The sequence below is a fragment of the Labrus mixtus genome, chromosome 1 (genome assembly GCF_963584025.1).
Source record: "Labrus mixtus chromosome 1, fLabMix1.1, whole genome shotgun sequence".
Taxonomy (NCBI): domain Eukaryota; kingdom Metazoa; phylum Chordata; class Actinopteri; order Labriformes; family Labridae; genus Labrus; species Labrus mixtus.
The window spans coordinates 5,057,200-5,075,068 of record NC_083612.1 but is presented as its reverse complement, the minus strand read 5'-3'; the positions used below and the strand labels follow the sequence as shown (position 1 = coordinate 5,075,068).

Genomic DNA, 17,869 nt, shown 5'->3' with positions numbered 1-17,869 from the left:
TCAACTTGAGCGCTCTGAGCCGCTGCACAAGCGCTTGGAAAAGAGACGCTGCACTTTTTCTCTGGGCGGCCGCTTTCTGCTGCGGACGCTCTCTCCTCATTGCTACCAATTAAAAAAACACAGAACAGATGTGAGGTGGACACGGGGCCGAACTGGAGAAAAGTGGATCGATATTTATACACTATAGAGAGAGGGAGGAGACAGATTCTGGAGCATGTGGAAAAGAGAAGAAGAAGTGTTATGGTTGGAGAGGGGAGGAGCTCACATAAAAGAACATGTATGAAACATGTTGAAACACAAACAAGCTGGAGGAAGCGTCAGTGTGAACACAGTGCTCGGGACAACAGAGGACGTTTGACTTCACTCTCTTTACTCAACAATATATTTAGTTAGGAAATATTTATTATCTCCTTATATCTTTTTTTTTTTTAAATGCTGCATATTATACCTTTAAACCATCAATTACAGAACATATTTATTCATTAAGTTTTATTGCATTAATTAGTTATCAATCAAAGATCATTTAGTCACCTCACCATTTCAATTATCATAAAAATATCTCACTGTTACCTACTGTTAAAAAGAGGTTATTCATGCGTTACATCACCATTAGTTACTGTTTGTGTGTGTGTGTATGTGTGTGTGCTTGCGTGTGTGTATGTGTGTGTGTGTGTGCGTGAGAGTGGGTCGGGGACCAAATAATCACCACCACCCCCCCTACCCTAAATTAATTTTATATTTGTAATGTTAGATGATTTCAGTTGTGTAACAAACCTAAACAAGCACACTTTGTGTTTGAACGATGTGAGGACACACACACACACACACACACACACACACACACACACACACACACACACACACACACACACACACACACACACACACACACCAGCACACTGCTACCCAACAGCGGAAAGATTCTTTCTGGATGCACATGTGCTGTACATAACGGATCCCAGTTGCTAGGCAACAGTGGTTGCTAAGTGAAGAGCAGGATGCGTGTGACTTTTTCAACCTGCTTCCATTTACAGCAGCGACGGCTCCAGCACTCGTACAGTAACACGGTGAGGCAGTGCTCGTCGGACTGCAGCGAAAAAACACGTCTCCACCCCTTCAACTACAGAAGCTTTTTAAAAAAAAAATACAGGCAAGGTCAAACGCAAGAGGACAGCGTGATGAATACAGTGAGATACTGACGTGACTGCTTGAATGAAATGTGAAGAAATGTCACACACTTTATCAGCCAGAAGAAAATATTTCTCTAATGAAAATATCCTTTTACTGAAAGACTGAAATGTGGACAAAAAAAACCCCTAAAGAGGAATAAACTCGTCTTTTTTATAATTCCTGACTTCACTTCAACTGCTCGCCATTCTGCTTGTTAACAGTCGCCAAACAGGATCTGCCAGGGATCATGCTCAATGGCAGATTGATCAAATCTTGCTGTTGTATCTCCAGAGGGACTGAGTTAAGATAAACAGCAGTGCGATAGTTAATAACAATAAAAGAGTACGTCTCCAGTGCATCAGTGATAGTGAGTGTTTCATCCTGTTTTCATTCATCAAGCACGGTTTGAAACAGATCGGGAGGTTTACCTTTAATCACCACCAGGCAACAAGTTGTAGGAGTTATTAACTTGTTTGTAAATCATCAAACCGCAACCATGACTCCAAAGCAGCAGTTAATGCGACCTCTTGAAACGCAAAGACCATGGTCCATAAATTAAAATATCTGAGGCTGGATTTTTCTTTCACCCCGGTCTGCCAAATAGGAAAGCTGGAAATGTGGGAATCACAAGATTGCTTATAAGTGATTGTATCATTTTCATGTTTCTTTATCTGTAGAGATCTTCTTCTAACCCTAACCTGGGGCCCCTCTAGGTGGGCTTTGTCTGCTGTCGGGTATACACAGGTATACGGAGTCTCCATACACTTCTTCATCTCCTCTGATTCACATCATTGATTGATTGACAATATTCAATAGTATGCTGATTTTTTCCCCCCCAAGGATGGAGAGATTGGAGAGTACACAGCACTGACTAAATATACAGGAGGAGTCTAACATGTCACGGCTTATAACAGATGCAGTTTATTCTTTGCTGGGCGGGACAATTAAAAAATAATTAAGAGCGTACCCACTTCTTTAGTCACCACTACACACGAGTGACATGAACATATTACCTATAGAATCATGATAACAGATATACTGTAGTGTTTATTTAAAGGTCTTTTGTGTGCATGCCTATTCTGTCGGGATTTTATCAAAACAATTCAAATTGATGTTAATTGCTTTTCTGGGATACAAGTTATGGAGGCCGAGGCGCTGAGGGAAAACAGTTTTTGAGCTGTTGGTCCACATGTCTCTGCTAACTGTGCTGGTACCTTAGATGCAGCCGTCTTTTTCCGTTTGGATCCAGTCTTGTCCCCCTTCAGCTTCTCCTTGTCATCCTCCTCGTCGACAAAGTCGCCCTCCTCGCCCTCGCTGCTGCCGTCCGCAGCGTTTCCCCCCTCCTCTGTTTCTGATGAACTCTGTTGCTGGATGGCCTGTGCAGAAACAATATTCACAAGTTTCAACTAAAACAAATACTTAAAAAAAAAAGAAAAGAAATGCAAGATCCACTGCTAATGACGATTCATCCACCTGACGTACCCAAACCCCCCCCCCCCTTCACTTTAATATGTTTCCCCCGTGTCTTCTCTCCGCTCCTTACACATAAGAGACTGCCCACTGACCTGATAGCCTGTGAACTTGACTCCAGGGTTGTTCTCGATCTCCCACAGGCCCTCATTAAAGCCTTTTCTCTTGTTAGATTTGCCAAATTTGTCTTTATACTCTTTGTAGGGCAGAAGATCCTTAGGGCCCAGGAAAGCACTAAAGAGAGGAGAAGGGACATTTACAGCCGCTACTGCACAACATGTTTCAGGAGTCTAATTCAGCAGTAACTGATATATGAGCAGAAAATAAGAGCTAACCAAAGATGTGTGTATATAATAACCTATAAAATACCCATCTGTCCATATTTACCTAAAAAGTTTAGTTATACAGAATCCTCAACATAAAACTTCAATGTTTGAAACACAGAGAGATTTCAGTCTTAATCCTTTTTTAACACTAACTGAATATATAAAAGGTCGAGTACTTCAGCTTCAATGACTTGCTCACTTATGATTTGATATGTTTGCACATTTTACAGATTCATCATTTATTGAGAAATTAAATAGGTGAAAAATTTGTAGTATTCTTGAAAAGTTGGGAAAACAAGGCTGGACCTCGAGTTAGAATAATAACGATGACTTCTATGCTGCAGGCTGAACTTTCACAATGGAGCTGAAAGAATGTAATAATTGTAATTGCTGAGGACTGCGTTGGCAGTGGTTGAACAACACTTAGAGTTACAACTTCACGTGGCAGCCAATGTCCAAACCTATCCAAGTCCTATATGGTGCAGCTGTATCACAATCTCCATTAAATCTGTATATGGCACTGTTAGTGCTACTGGAAGGCTGCACATCCCGGGAAGAAAAAAAAAAAAAGGGTGCCTACGTTTCATGGGTGCCAAAGAAGAAGATGGGGTACTTGTTGGCAGGCGGTTTGACAGCTCCTTCTGGAAGCTCATCAATCTGAAGGACACACACAGAGAGAAAGAAAACTGTTACTGAATATTTATCACACTCCTGTTTTTAAAGATTTATCTGTTACCTGTCATCTGTTAGATTTGATTACATTACCTTAAACGGCAGAGGCCACTGTGGACAACAAAGCCTCGATGTGGGCTACTTAATGTAAACTGAATCAGTCAGTGTGATGGCACAGAGACTCTGCTGGTAACTTGTTAGAAGAGGTTAAAAATGGAGCCTGGCAGCGTGCAGCACTGTGCAAAAACAACAGCAACACGCAGGCATGATCACCCATGTGCACTACTCAATCTGACGCCACACTATCTGTCTGCTGCCTAGTTGGCCTGAGTGTAAAATACATGATTTTACGCAAATAAGGAAGGTTGCATAGTAAGTGCTTGAAACAGGCGCTGCGGGTTACCTGAGGTCAACTGACTCCGTTATTCCAAATAGTCTTATGAGACAGCTCCGTGCAAATATACACATTAAAAACACGTGTTGAACTATTTACTGAACATAACACGTTATTAAACTTCAAGCAGGAGCGGAATGGAGTAAAATATAATGCGTAATGGAGTCCCCCCCCCCCCAAAAAAAAGGTTACGTTCTTTCACATTTCTAACATGTCTTCATTTTGACTCAGCCTGGCGGAAACAAAGGCTTCTTCTCTACAAGACGATGTGCTTTGTCACAGACGCAGAACAATGTGTGTGTGTTTAGAGTCAGCCTGGGACATAGGTCGAGGAAGGCGAAGCATCCCTCCTGTTCCCCCAGCGAAGCAGCGGCTGTATTGTGTAAGTGAACCCCGCCTCCCTTTGCTCCCAGCCCGGCCGCATCCCAGACTCACCCTCGCCGGCCAGTGCGGGTATCCCTTCATCTTAGCGAAAACCAAATCTCCTGCCTTGTACTCCCGCGGCCGTGGACGAGCCATGTCTCCTGGATAAATACGGAGCTCTGACGTGACGGTGTAATCCGTTTGCTGTTCTCCCCGGGGCCCTCAACGCAGGGCTAAATTATCGACCATCAATGTTTTTATATCAAGACTGCAGTTTACACGGAAATAAATAATTAAAAAAAAAAACGCGGAACACGGGGCCTGAAAGAGGTCTATCCTCTTACGCACAGAATCAGGTGTAAACGTGATGGAGAATGGCTTAAGTTGCAGCAGGGTACCTGTGAGGCTGTCAGAATAGGAAAAAAATCAAACTTCCGCTTCCGAAATAAAAGCAAAACTGACGCACATTGGCATTTATTTTAGTCGTTGGATTCATGAAAATAAAAAATACATAAAAGGTATTATATTCAAACCAAGAATTCAACATTTAAACAAGTTGGCCCACTGTCTTTACTCCACATAGGCCTGACACTTTGACACAGCGCAATAAAAGGATACGTCATGCTGAAAAGTCCAACTTTTTGGTTTACAATTAATGATAGGCCTACGTGACAACATTTTCCAGAATATCACAAACCACTGCACATTTATAACGGTATTGAAACACAGTTTCAGTTTGAAGTTGCCTGTTTTATTGGTCATACCCAGAAGTAATGACACTTTGCAGCCGCTTGGTGGCAGCATTTCCTAAGTGATGTTGGCAAACTGAGGTACCCGATTCTGTCTTGAGCCTTGCAGACAAAAAGCAGGGCTGCAAAGAGAAGCAGAATATTGTACTCAAGTAAAATTATTAAATTACTTGGATTAAGTAGAAGTCAAATTACTGGTTTATAAATCTACTCAAGTGAAAGTAAAATGTAATTGTTCAACATTTACTTAAAGTTTTTGATGATTGACCAGCAAAAATTTGATCGTTCTGTTGTATGAATTCTTCAGCGACATATAAATTCTAACTAGCCATCAACATATGTCATACTGTGCCATGTGTGTGTGTGTGTTCTGTGTGTTCAGGGACATAATGAAAGAGAGAAGTTAAATGAGCCGGTCAGAGTCTAAGAATAAAGTCTTAGGGAATGAGATCTGACACTCTTATTGATTTGATTCATTTTGTTCCTAAAACACTCCTAGCGACTCAATCCAACCTGTTTGTGCCCTGCGCTTCACTTCGTGCTCAGATTGATCGTACAGCTTATCTTAAAGTGTAGTCGGACGTCTCCTGATTACCTTAACATGGGGCCTTGTTCTACCTTTAAAATTGGGCCTTTGGAGTAACATCAGCTCATACTGATGTTAGAATATTAAACACATCAAAAGACATCAAATCTCACACCTCTATTTCTCACAAATGTGTCTTCTGACCATTTTATGGTTTGCGATTAGCAGGGCGGGGCACAGACAGTCTGCTGACCGATAGGCTCACACAGTTTGTAGTGTTGTAACATTCTGAGATTTTTCTCGGCTCCTTTTCCTTTTTATTCTATGCACGGTATTCACCTGGACTTTAAGTGGACATTTTACTGGAGGACTGGCAGGAAGAAGTCTGGATGACTTCTTTTTTTTTTGACTTTGTATGCATTTAATTAATTTAATTTAATAATTTATTAACTTAGACTTTTAAACATCATTGTTTCAAGAAGTCACCCAGCAGATGGCAGCAGGAAACACATTTTTCCCAAAGAAGGAAGATGTCATTTGGAACATTTAGGTAGCACTTGATTGTATTTGATAAACACATACCAAGCAGCAAGTGCTAAGTAAGTCTATTTATTGTTTTCTTTAAATGATCACTGAAAATCTCACCACACGTCTTTAGGCCTTTAGGCATGGTTCTATTTTACTCACTGCTTGTTTCTTGTGTGCATGTGTGTCTGCAGCTCTAGGTCCTGATAGAAGTTGCACTGCAGGTGGCAGCAAAGGCAAAGATAAACGCAGCACTGCTTTGTTCTCGTCTGTCTCCTGCAGATGTTTTTTCGGAATTCTGAGCCGGTGTCATGTACCCCTTCTCCAACATCAGGAAACCATTAAGCCCAAAACGATTACCTGCCCTCCATCTATCTCTGCTGCTATTCATCTCGAATACATCCTCTAGTTTCTTTATTCACACCACTCAGCCGCTAACACCTTAACAACAGGTGGTCGCATAAAAAGAAAGACATTTCTATGGTGCTGTCATGTTGTCAGGTGAAGCTTTTCAGCTAATAGAATTAGCCTGGGTGACTGGTGTTTATCGTGTCCTTGAAGTTCTTTTTAACACTGAAATGTTCTAAAACTTTCTGTTTTCCCTCGCACTGTGACTGCTGCTCACTGGTGCACAAAACCCCTGATAAATTTGGCTTCTATGGCTGCCAGTAGTGCACTGTCAACTCCCATGATCCTAAATAGCAATAGTCATAACAATGCCTGCGACCAGCCACAGCACTTCACGGCCATAAAGCCCCCCCGGCGCGCTCAATTTATCATACATTTTGCACTTTCACACTGTTCGCAGAAGGAACTTCGCGTGGCATTAGCGTTAGTTTGTGAAAAGGCCCCCTGACACCCAGCCTGATGCACCTTCCACGGCTCGCATTCATGCCCAACCTGAAGGGAAAGGCGAGGAGAGCACCCCGGCACACAAAATGTGAGCAATTTGGTTTGCGGCTGACACCCGGCGCTCTGAATAAATGATCTAAATGCTTGCCAGAGATTGTTTTGCCACTGCCGCCCCTGAGCAATGACACTGGGGGGGGGGGGCAACACACCCCCTGTGGCCCTGTGATGGCCGGCCAGGATGAATGTAAGGAAATGAGGCAGACATCCAGTAAATAATAGTTGCCATTGTGCCCCTTGGCAAGCGGCAGGCTGGGGGAGGGCTCGAGGGGAGGGGGGGGGGGGCTCGCCATGATATGCCAGGGCCTGACATGGCACCCGGACCCATAGCTGTCACCCCTGCGGAAACATCACCCTCGCCTCCACAATTTGTGCACTTAACACTTCAGTTGGCACATGACAGGTGCTTATTTCCCCGCACTGGCTTTCCCCTCGCAGTGATGCCTCTGAGCCCAGGGCACACACGGCATCTGGTATGGATGTCTGTCCGCGATGCTCCACGCTGCAAAAGTGTGCGACTACACTAGTGATACTTCACATCAGCTCACACTGCATTTTCAGCCCACTGAGCATGGCTGTAGTGTGCTTCAGTAGTGTGTGTGTGTGTGTGTGTGTGTGTGTGTGTGTGTGTGTGTGTGTGTGTGTGTGTGTGTTCATATGTATATGGGGCACAGAGGAGTCATGGTCACATAATTTACAGCAGGGAAATGGTCATCTAACAACACTTTCCCTACATTTTAGATTTTCAAATTTCACAACCATCTTTTTAAATTCCCAGTGACAGCTATTTTAGAATCTGCATCACACAAAAAAAAATCTGCATTGTTAATGTCTTCAGCTTTGTTTTTTTTCACCCCTGCTGACCTATGGGAACAGTAAGGCTTAGGGTCCTGTTATAACACACCATCAGCATACACCTTTTATTAAAGGCTAAACGTTTACAGGCTTCCTGGTTGAAGCTGTAGACATGATTGTTGCTCGTACTCTGGCTGACTCTATATGATGCTCTGTCTCAGACGCTTTTCTTGCTGCTATTTACATTTTCCAAGAGGACATTGTTAAACCACACACTGGAAAAAATATGACTTATATTCCAGAAAATCCCAAATCTGTCAACATTTCGCAGATGAAATCTAATCAGACATCAGATCTAATCAGTCAAAGCTGCTTATAATGATATTGTCCGCATGTGGTTTCTGTAATGCATCCCTCACAATACCAGATTTAGCCTATGTGATTTTCTATGATTTTTATGTATCCCCAAAATCACATTTTGGGGACACATAAAAATCTTAGAAAATCACAACTTGATTATCAGACAACTACATAAAGTGAGAAATACAAAGAAATCCATTTATACTATTTCACTGTTATGCAATTCTTAGTGTGCAGGCTCTTTTCTGGGAACAAGTAGGGTATGACCCTGGTAGCTACATGACAGGATACCATAATATGCTGAACATTATAGAGCCATTGCATCAATGTTTGTTGCCAAATCTGTTGTACATGCAAGTATGCAAGACTCGGAATAAATGGACTAAAATGGTAAACTTGAGCTTGTATTGCACTTTTCTAATCTTCTGTTTACATGAAGCGTGTTTTCTTAAAACCGCAGGTCACACCACATTCACACACTGATGGCAGAGGCTGCTATGTAAAGTGTCCATCAGTATAAACTAATCCATTCAGACACATTCACATGCCCAAGGACTCTTCAACATGAGACTGCAGCTGGGGGGATCGAACCCATGACATTACGTTTGGGAGACGAATGAATCTACCACTGTGGCTCAGTAATCCCTATTGGATATAACAGATCGGTAAACCTTCCCACCCATCATACATTAAAATGTTGCACATCAAAGCTGCAAAAAGCTGGAGAAATATCTCTGGTGAATTAAATTTAGGATATTAAAACGTATATCAAAAGAGAATCCCTCAAAAATATTTTGTGTATAATCTTGAGGGTAATTTGAATATCTTTGAAAAATACAAATCTATTTCTACAATCATTTGAGCTGTATTTAAGGGAATTTATTTGAGTTACACTTAATTGGATTATCACACAATCACAGCTACAGTCTGTCACAATGAGCCCCAGCAGCCGTGCGTGTCAGAGCTTGTAAACTAGCCCTTCCCTTCTCTCTCGCTGCAATGTTAACAACCACAGCTGTGAGTGTGCACACTCATAGTAAGAATAATAAAATAATAATAAGAAGAAGAAGACAAAGAAGGAATATTGTTTCATAAATTGGTTGAGCATTCCTCTATATATCAGAGAGGTACATCCCACCCTCTGACCCCCTCAAGGCAGTAAAGGCAGTCTTTTATTTTTCAGGTACAAATTAAAAAAGTCCCAAATCATATGATCACTAAAGTCTTCACAGTAAATCTTCTGTTGTGTTGTGATGTGTTTGAAAATATTTTGGTATGAGAAATGTTCCATAAGCCTTATCCTACTGGTGTCAAACTCAAAGCCCGCAGGCCACAACAAGCCTGATGTACAAAATTATTATATCAGGTCCACAAATTATTAACATATTTCTTTCATACCTGGCACACACACTTTTTATACTACAGGTCCCAGAGTACACCACAGCAGCCATTGTGAAAAATCAAGACCTGCTAATACCTGCTTCTTCTCCTCACTGCTGCGTCTGTGCAGCACATGAAAACACGTCAGTGCTCCAAACCTGCAGGGACGCAGTGTGATCACGGACAAGTGTGATGCACGTCAGATGCAGCAAGCAAAACTTGATTGCTGCACAAAGCAGAACTTCACTGCTGTGTTAAAAACGTTGCATTTAAGCCGATAAATTGAGCAGACTTGACACTGACTTTGGTGCTCGGAAATGTAATTTTCAACTGCTCAGTAATCAGTTTGCAAATTTTCCCAGAAAAGCACTCGTTAATGTCCTATTGCTGAAAAATCTAAGTAATTTGCAAACTCAAGATTAAGTAGGTGTGGGCGCTGCACGGTTCCCACGCTTCATCCCTGAAAACTCCACCCACAATCTGCATGTTTGGAAGCACATAGGCCTATACGTGAGTGAGTTACTCTTATCTCTTTAGTGAGACATGACATTTGAAATGACTCAAAGAATAAAATCAGCAAAAAAATGAAAATGCTTTTGTATTTTATATCTTTTATATGTCTTGTTTGTCTTGTTTTTTTTTTTTCAATGTCTTTGTTTTGCTCTGGACTCTGTAAGATGCACCAAAGCTCATAATTCTGTTTATATGTCATTATACAGCTGATGAAAACATTGGCCAAATTTAAGTCTGTCGTTCTGGTCTTACCTTAACGAGTTTGAAACCCCTCCCTTAGCCTCGGTTTTTAGAAATGGCTGCGCTGTCCAACAGAAACAGGGATACAGTGCTTTGTGAAAACTTTGTTAAGATTCGGCCCCTTTCTGTACAAATCAGCCTCATTGCAAAAAGCTTTTGATTCACAAACACCTCCACTAACAGCTACATGCAGTTAGAGAGGAAGAGTAAGAGTTGATGGTAAATGGACTTGAGTTTATCTTTATCTTGTGTGACCTGCGGCTTTTACACCGCAGGTCACACCTACACATTCACACACACTATGTAGTGAGATCATCAGAAGTAACTAATCCCATTCAGATGCTGCTGACGAAGCAGCAGGTTAAGTGTCTTGCCCATGGACACATTGGACATGTTGCTGCTGGGGATTGAACCCTTGACCTTCCGGTTGAGAGACAACAACTCTACCAACTGAGCCCCAGCAGCCCCGTGGTCACTATGAGTACTTGACACGGAGCAGATAACGGGAGCAATGCACAGTCTGTGGTGCTATTAGCAGCCTCATTGTATTCTTGATGGACGGGGCCTTGACATGGTTAAAAATCAAAAACACAACCTGCTCACAAATGATCAGAAACCTGGAGAATGTCATTAATGTTCACACAGGTGAACAACCAGGTTCTTTAATGATCAGAATTATAATTAAGCTGAAAGCCAGGTTACCAATGACCACCTAAATAATTTAATAATATTTACAGTAAGTATTTTTTGTATGTGTTTTGTCTATAAGTTCCTTTACACTTCTGGACCTTCCACTCAAGATGAGTGTTTTTTTTTCTGGATGGTTAAAGCGAGCCAGAATAATCAAAGGACTTAATCATTGAGCTAAGAATGGAAGCAGCGGGGTATGGATGTTTCCTCATCCCCAGCAGCTATCGAGTTAATCCCACTTTTTGATTTGTGATGGCTCTCAGAGACACACACACACACACACACACACACACACACACTGTGTAAAACAATAACACATCTCCCTGCTATTGATCAGAGTTCAGAAGAAGCCTCGATCACAGATTCCTTTTATTGATTTGTTCCCTTCACAACAGTCCAAACATCAACGCAGCGGGCTGTCAGCGTTAATGACAAGCCAACTTCAAATAACGGGAGGTTTAGTCGTATTTGGAGGCAAAAGCCTTTGCATGAATTGTTTTATTGTAACTGTTAATAGCAGAGTTGGCGTTCGCTGAAGTATCTGAGAATTCATCTTCCATGTAGTGGCTGTAAGCTGCTTGGCCTTGAAAGTACCCACTCTCCCCGGCGTTATTAATAATTGAATGTCCTGTTGAGACTGTCTCTTACCTTGGCGCCCTAAATGACTTTCCGGGATATTGTAATCAAACTTGTCATACTAAAGTCCTTCTTCCTATAGTCAAAGTCACGGTTTCATCCTCCACTCTTAAATCCCATGTCTGCGGTTGACAATTCAAAAACAGAAGTGGGACTACTCTTTTTGTCCTTGTCAATCACAAACGAGCCTGACTCTTTTCCTGCAGGCCACAGTCAAGACTTTGGGGAGCAATTGTCAGGTGGCATTACTGTCCCACTAACGCTGCTAAAAGCTTGCTTTTTTTACATTACAAAAAAAAAAAAATTGTTGATGCATTATTTAACACCGAGATCAGGCGCAATTTCTTGAAGGATCTTCAGTTCAGAAACGGAGGGTTGCAGCTAAGGCTCCTGGGTAATTGTGTGGCAGCTACGAGCCACTGTGACAGGACTGCTTCAATTTGTGTGTCTCTCTCTCTCCCCTCTCTCTCGTTCTCATGCACGCACACACACGCTCATAGACAAAAAGATATACACCTTCCAACGACTATACTCAAATCCCTTTTCCAAACTTTGATCATTACCATATGTCTTTATATAATCTTTACGTAAAGTTGACTTATTGTCTGTTTTTAATGCATTATCTTAAAGTGTGCAAAAAAAATCACATAATTCTAACATTACAAAACTTCTTCCTGTGATGTAAAATCCGCTCTCAAACAAAACAATCACAAAAGATGACGTTGAGGCTGGCAGGGAATCATGGGAGCGATTGTATTTGCTGAACCCCCCGACCCCCCCGTTAAAAACGAACTCTGTGTTGACCGCGGTCGATACGAACGGGCAAAAGCGACCTGAGGACGAGAACATGTTTACCAACGATGTGTCCGAGTATAATTTACATGACGTTTTTATCACAGCAGCACATACAGCAACAGTACGGCAGATTTCAGTAGCAGCCCCCCCCCGCTAATGCAGCGGTCTTTGACGTAACAACCGGTGTTTCCATGGCAACGGTAAACATTTTGTGTCTCTCATGGCGACTCGACATGGCGGCTGCCGCGACAAGACACGTCCCGTTACAACTATAAGATTAAGGATTTCTCTGTCTTTGATAATGTTGGAAATATAGAAGGTCACACCACACAAACAGGTTTTCATTTATAAAATCTTTATAGCAAAACTAAAACAAGTCACCACGGCGTGCTAATCTCTGCCCTGTGTCGATCTGAGAGTTTACCTGGAAGTTGATTACATTTCTGTTTTAAAGCAGAGACACGAGGTGAGCAGTGGTTCCCAGGCATTAATAAAGCAGAGCGGACACACAGGGTGATGTGAGAGAGCCCTGGTCCTCCTGACAGGTAGGGAGGAGCGGCCAGCTGTGAACCACAGCCAGGTGGTCCCAGTCCCAAACCCTCCCACCACATCAGCCCACAACTGGCCTGATTGGCATTAATTGGCAGGTGGGGGGGGAAGGGGGTTCAGTGGGGGGCGGAGGGTGGGGCTAGAGGGGAAGGAGAAAGAGAGAAAACAAGTTTCAAAAAGAGAAGCTGGAGAAGCAGCTGGACAGATATGGAGAGTTTCAGAAGATAAATGAGCCCCATTTATACTTTCTATCTTTTTTACCTTCAGGGTTCATTCATGCTCTACGTCCGACATGCATATGGACGTTAACAGAGCTTTCTGCCTTTCCACTTTGTGTTCATGCCATCCTGATTTTTTCACGTTTTTTGGAAGCTTAAAGATACCGACCACACGTTGAAAGTAGAGGTGGGGAAAAAAATCCATTTGTGTAAAAAACTGAGATTCTTATCTTCTGAGATTTCAAACAGATTCACAACTTCCAAAAATCTAAATATATTTTTTTTGTTGGTTAATCAGTCACTCCCTGCTAAATGCTAATGCTAGTTCTTTAACTCAGTAGAATGACAAATGGAGCAGCAGGAAATTCAGCCAGTCTCACAGATGACTGGAGTAGATCCTGAAGTATGTATTCAAAAATAGAAAAAGAAATCGAATCAAAATGTGAGACACTCTAAGATTCCCGGCCCTAGTTGCAAGACCATCAAAAATTGAGCAGTGGAGTTAACAATTCAAGCTAAACACAACAAAGAAGAAAACAGAAAATGGCAGAAATCTTTGAGGAAATATTGTACGAGTTGGTTATGAACTATAAACATTATTAAGGCTGCTCGATTATGGCAAAAAAGAAAACACTGATTACTCAATGATTGTCCATCTTTATCAACTTAAACACTCTTTGACATTCAAAACAAGCAGATGACAATAGATAAATGGAAAAATACAACAAACATTTACCACACACCCTCCATCTCCCCCATCCAATTTTTCTTTAGTAACAATGTAAGATCTTTTACCTGCTTTTTGAATAATAAGATTTATTATTAATTAGCACGACACAAAGAAAGGACAAGGACAGATGATGGCACATTCCTTTACTCTCACTTTGAGCTCTCTCTCCCTCTCTGTTTATCAGAAGTTGTTCAAAAATAAACTAAATTGTCGGGAAACGTCTCATTATGCGGCTCTGACTGACATGATGAAAAGGCGTTTTTGGATTTCTTTGTTTTTACTGAAAAAAAACCAAAAAAACAAATCACCTCAATGTTTGTGCAAAGAAACATGCGACCTGCTGCGAGTTGAATCACTCTGCAGGATGTAATACGAACAAGCTACCAGTTAACCAGTCACGTGTATCTGAACTCCATCTCATATGAAGAGGAGAGGTTAACACAAGTTTAAACATTTTTATCAGATGATTTACAATTTAAAATGACACATCAAACTCACCAGCGCTCTTCAAACACTGACACTTACAGTCACCCGCAGGGCGAGCAGTTCCCTTTCTGACTTGACTTTGCATTTGCCCACACCGTTATTTTCATTTGTCTTGTTATTCTGTGAGCGATAGCTAGACGTTTACATCACATCTCTCAATAAGCCAATACAAAACAACAGTTGTTGATTTCTGTTAAGCTGTGAGACACAAACACGGCAGCAGTTCTAACATGTTCATTTTGCCCGAGCCCTACCAGCCGTATCGGTTCCACAGTCCACGAGTGGATGCAACGTTTATCTGTGTTGTCCAATCCACTGCCCGATGGCCAGCCACCCCATCTGACTGTGTTGTCCCACAACCACCTCCGTCCTGATACCTGCACGGCCTGCTCAGACCTCCACCTCAGGGGCAAGGAAGTGTGGACAACAGGAACGTGAGGATCCTTCCTGCATCTTGTCCCATGTGCTCTTTTGTAAAGCGTCTCGAGATAACACTTGTTATGAATTGGTGCTGTATGAATAAAGATTGATTGATTGACATCCATGCTGACAGTGAGAGTATACAGGTGTTGACGGTTATGTTGTTTGAAACGTACCTATTTATATTCATAATGTAAAGGAAGAAGAGACAAGCCCAACATGGGTCATAATAACTTAACTGCTAGTTCTGTTGCTATACAGAAATGTTGATTTGAATGGTCAATACTTTACATCTCATACTTTACTCACTCAAAACAACGATAACAAAAGATGACGTTGAGGCTAGCGGGGAATCATGGGAGTTCTCTCTGCTACTCCGCCACGCTGAAAACGAACTCAGCGTTGACATAGTAAAGACAAACGGGCGACGCAGACCTGAGGACGAGAATATGTTTACCGACGATGTATCCAAGTGTAAATTCACATGATGTTTTATTTATCACAGCAACGGCAACGGCAGCTTTCAGCAGCAGCTCCCGCTTCCTTGTCTAACGGTCTTTGGCGGGAACATCCAGTGTTTCCACGGCGACGATAAACACTCTGTCTGTCATGGCTGCTCATCAAGGCGTCCGCCTCAACAAGACACCTCCCGTTACAACTACATAATTACGGATTTCTCTGGCTTTGATAAATGTTGGAAATATTTGAGGTCATGTAAGTACTCAACAAAATAAATATATATATATAACATGTTAAGTCCATTTTTTATTAATTTAGATATTTTAATGTGAACATTGTCAGAAAATTCTACTCATTACTTTTCAGTATTTTTGGGTTAAGTATGGAAAGTACATTTTCTCCCAGTCATTGAGGGTTGTACCAACAGGCTAGGCATTAACACTCAATACCTTCACTCAGTGCAGTTTTAATGTGTTCAACCATTAAGAGAAGATCTATTTACTTGTACTTTCATCATCAGCAGGTGTATGCTTCTGAGTGTCTGATATCCAACATGCTGTACATTGCCCATATCAGTTGAATCCCAGCCGCTCCCTCAGTGTAGCGCTAACAGACAGCGGGTCACAGCGCCATCAGTACTGGGTCGAACCGGAATCAATACTGAGACCCAACTTCACAAGTTTATTGTACAGACGTACTTGCCTCTGTAATTCAGCATGGCTTTTAAGGCAGCTCTTCGCATGCCATGGTCTCAAGATAAACATAACCCTCATGACTCCTGTAATTGTTTGTTGAACAGTTCAGACAAACCAGCTGAATGAGTGCAGCCTCTCAATAGCGTCTCCTTGTCACTCCAGTGACAGTTACTTTGCAGGGACTGAAAACATGTTTTTTTTCTCTCTCTTTCTCAAGAAAACCCTTTTATCCTCGTGTTTTTTCCCATTTCTTTTTTGCCTGAACCTGGGTGACTCGATCTTTTCTTCCCTCTGGGCTAAATTGATGGCAGTGCAGGAGTTAATTGTTCAGGCATGTGTTTGGCTTCCTGATGGAGAGTGGATGTGGATCAGGGTGGGGTCAGGGTTCACAATGACATGTTTTTCTCTGGGCATTGGAAATGGAGAAGAGGCCATGGGAGAGTGCTGAATATAAGGGTGAATTGGAGTTCCACTAAGGCACTTAAACCTGTCTCTATACAGCAGCCAACAAAAGAGAAAATCATCTTACACATCAGAGGCGATAGCATATCCAATGAGAGCCGCCGCTTCATTGAAACTTTGTAAGAGATGACACTTTTTAAATGTTGCATGATGCACAAAGGGCTTCTATTGGTCTCCATGAAAGAACTGTCTGACATACAGTAAAAACACAGAAGAGATGGCTTTCACAGTTAACTCTTAGAAAACTTCACAAACTTTAATATATATTTTCAGACAGCCGCGGCTCAAAGAATTCAATTACGGACATCTTTTTGTTGGCTAGCTTTTTACTCTGAAAGGTCTATTTAAGGACAGGTAAAAAAAATCAAAAAAAAAATCAAACGGGGCTTGAATCGAAGTGTGAAATACCAAAAGTGTCTTATACAGTCATACCAAAGAATTCAAATGTTATCTCTTCTTTATACCTAAAGGAGAAATGTATTTTCAAAAGAAATAGAGGATAGAGAGGATAGACTCCAAAGTTTGTTATCTTTTTTTTTTAGATTATTTTGTGTACTTGTTGCCTGCAATTTGACTGGACAGACACACAGAGACAGAAAATGTGGGGAGAGAGAGAGAGTGGGTCGACATGCACCTCAGAACGTCATGAGCAGAAGTCAATCCTGCAACCCCTGTCAGTACGTCCACATGCACAGTTAAGCCGGTCTATGTTTTAACGCTCCGTCAAAAAACGATCGCCTGAAGAAGACCTCTGGTCCAAACCATGTGGCATTTGATCAAGTGTGTGGGACTAGCTCGGCTGTGGTTCAGTTGGTAGAGGTTGGTAGGTCCAGGGTTCAATCCCCAGCTCCTGCAGCCACATGTCCGATGGGCAAGGCACCTGCTACTTCGTCGATGACGTATGAATGGATTAGTTACTTGTGATGGTCTCACTGCACAGCACTCTCTACCATCAGTGTGTGAATGTGGAGGTGTGACCTGCGGTGTAAAAGCACTTTGAGTAGTCAGAAGACTGAAATCACTATACAAGCTCAAGTCCATTTACTATATACTCAGTCTGCTGATTTTGCACTTCCCTGCACCTATGTGATGTGCGTACGACTACCTCCTTTTTCTAGTGCTCCATTAAGCAATTTAATTGGAATACTGTCCGTGTCCCAGTAAATAAACACCAGCGGGAAATCTAATTGTTGATGAAAGTATAGCTGACTCCACTAGGGTGTAGGTGACCCACCCTGTGAGCAATTAGTTTGTTGGTGACCTTCTGCCGGTTGACCTTGCTGACAAGTTAACAAGCAGCAAACTGGTTGTTTGATGAATGATGATAATAACATGGA

The 17,869-nt window shown here is 41.9% G+C and overlaps 1 protein-coding gene across 2 annotated transcripts in view; it reads right to left on the bottom strand.

The window, feature by feature from the left end:
- Positions 1 to 4,771, bottom strand: part of LOC132973014 (hepatoma-derived growth factor-related protein 3-like) — a 210,786-nt gene extending 206,015 nt beyond the window's left edge. The window contains exons 1-4 of one of the 2 annotated variants that reach the window (XM_061036332.1): positions 4,468 to 4,771; positions 3,547 to 3,623; positions 2,736 to 2,874; positions 2,385 to 2,546 (exon numbers count right to left, since the gene is read on the bottom strand). In XM_061036332.1, coding sequence (XP_060892315.1) covers positions 2,385 to 2,546; positions 2,736 to 2,874; positions 3,547 to 3,623; positions 4,468 to 4,551 — 462 coding nt within the window. In that variant the 5' untranslated portion in view covers positions 4,552 to 4,771. The remainder of the gene's footprint in view (positions 1 to 2,384; positions 2,547 to 2,735; positions 2,875 to 3,546; positions 3,624 to 4,467) is intronic. The other variant, XM_061036245.1, reaches the window with a different exon arrangement.
- Between the last annotated feature and the right edge of the window lie 13,098 nt (positions 4,772 to 17,869).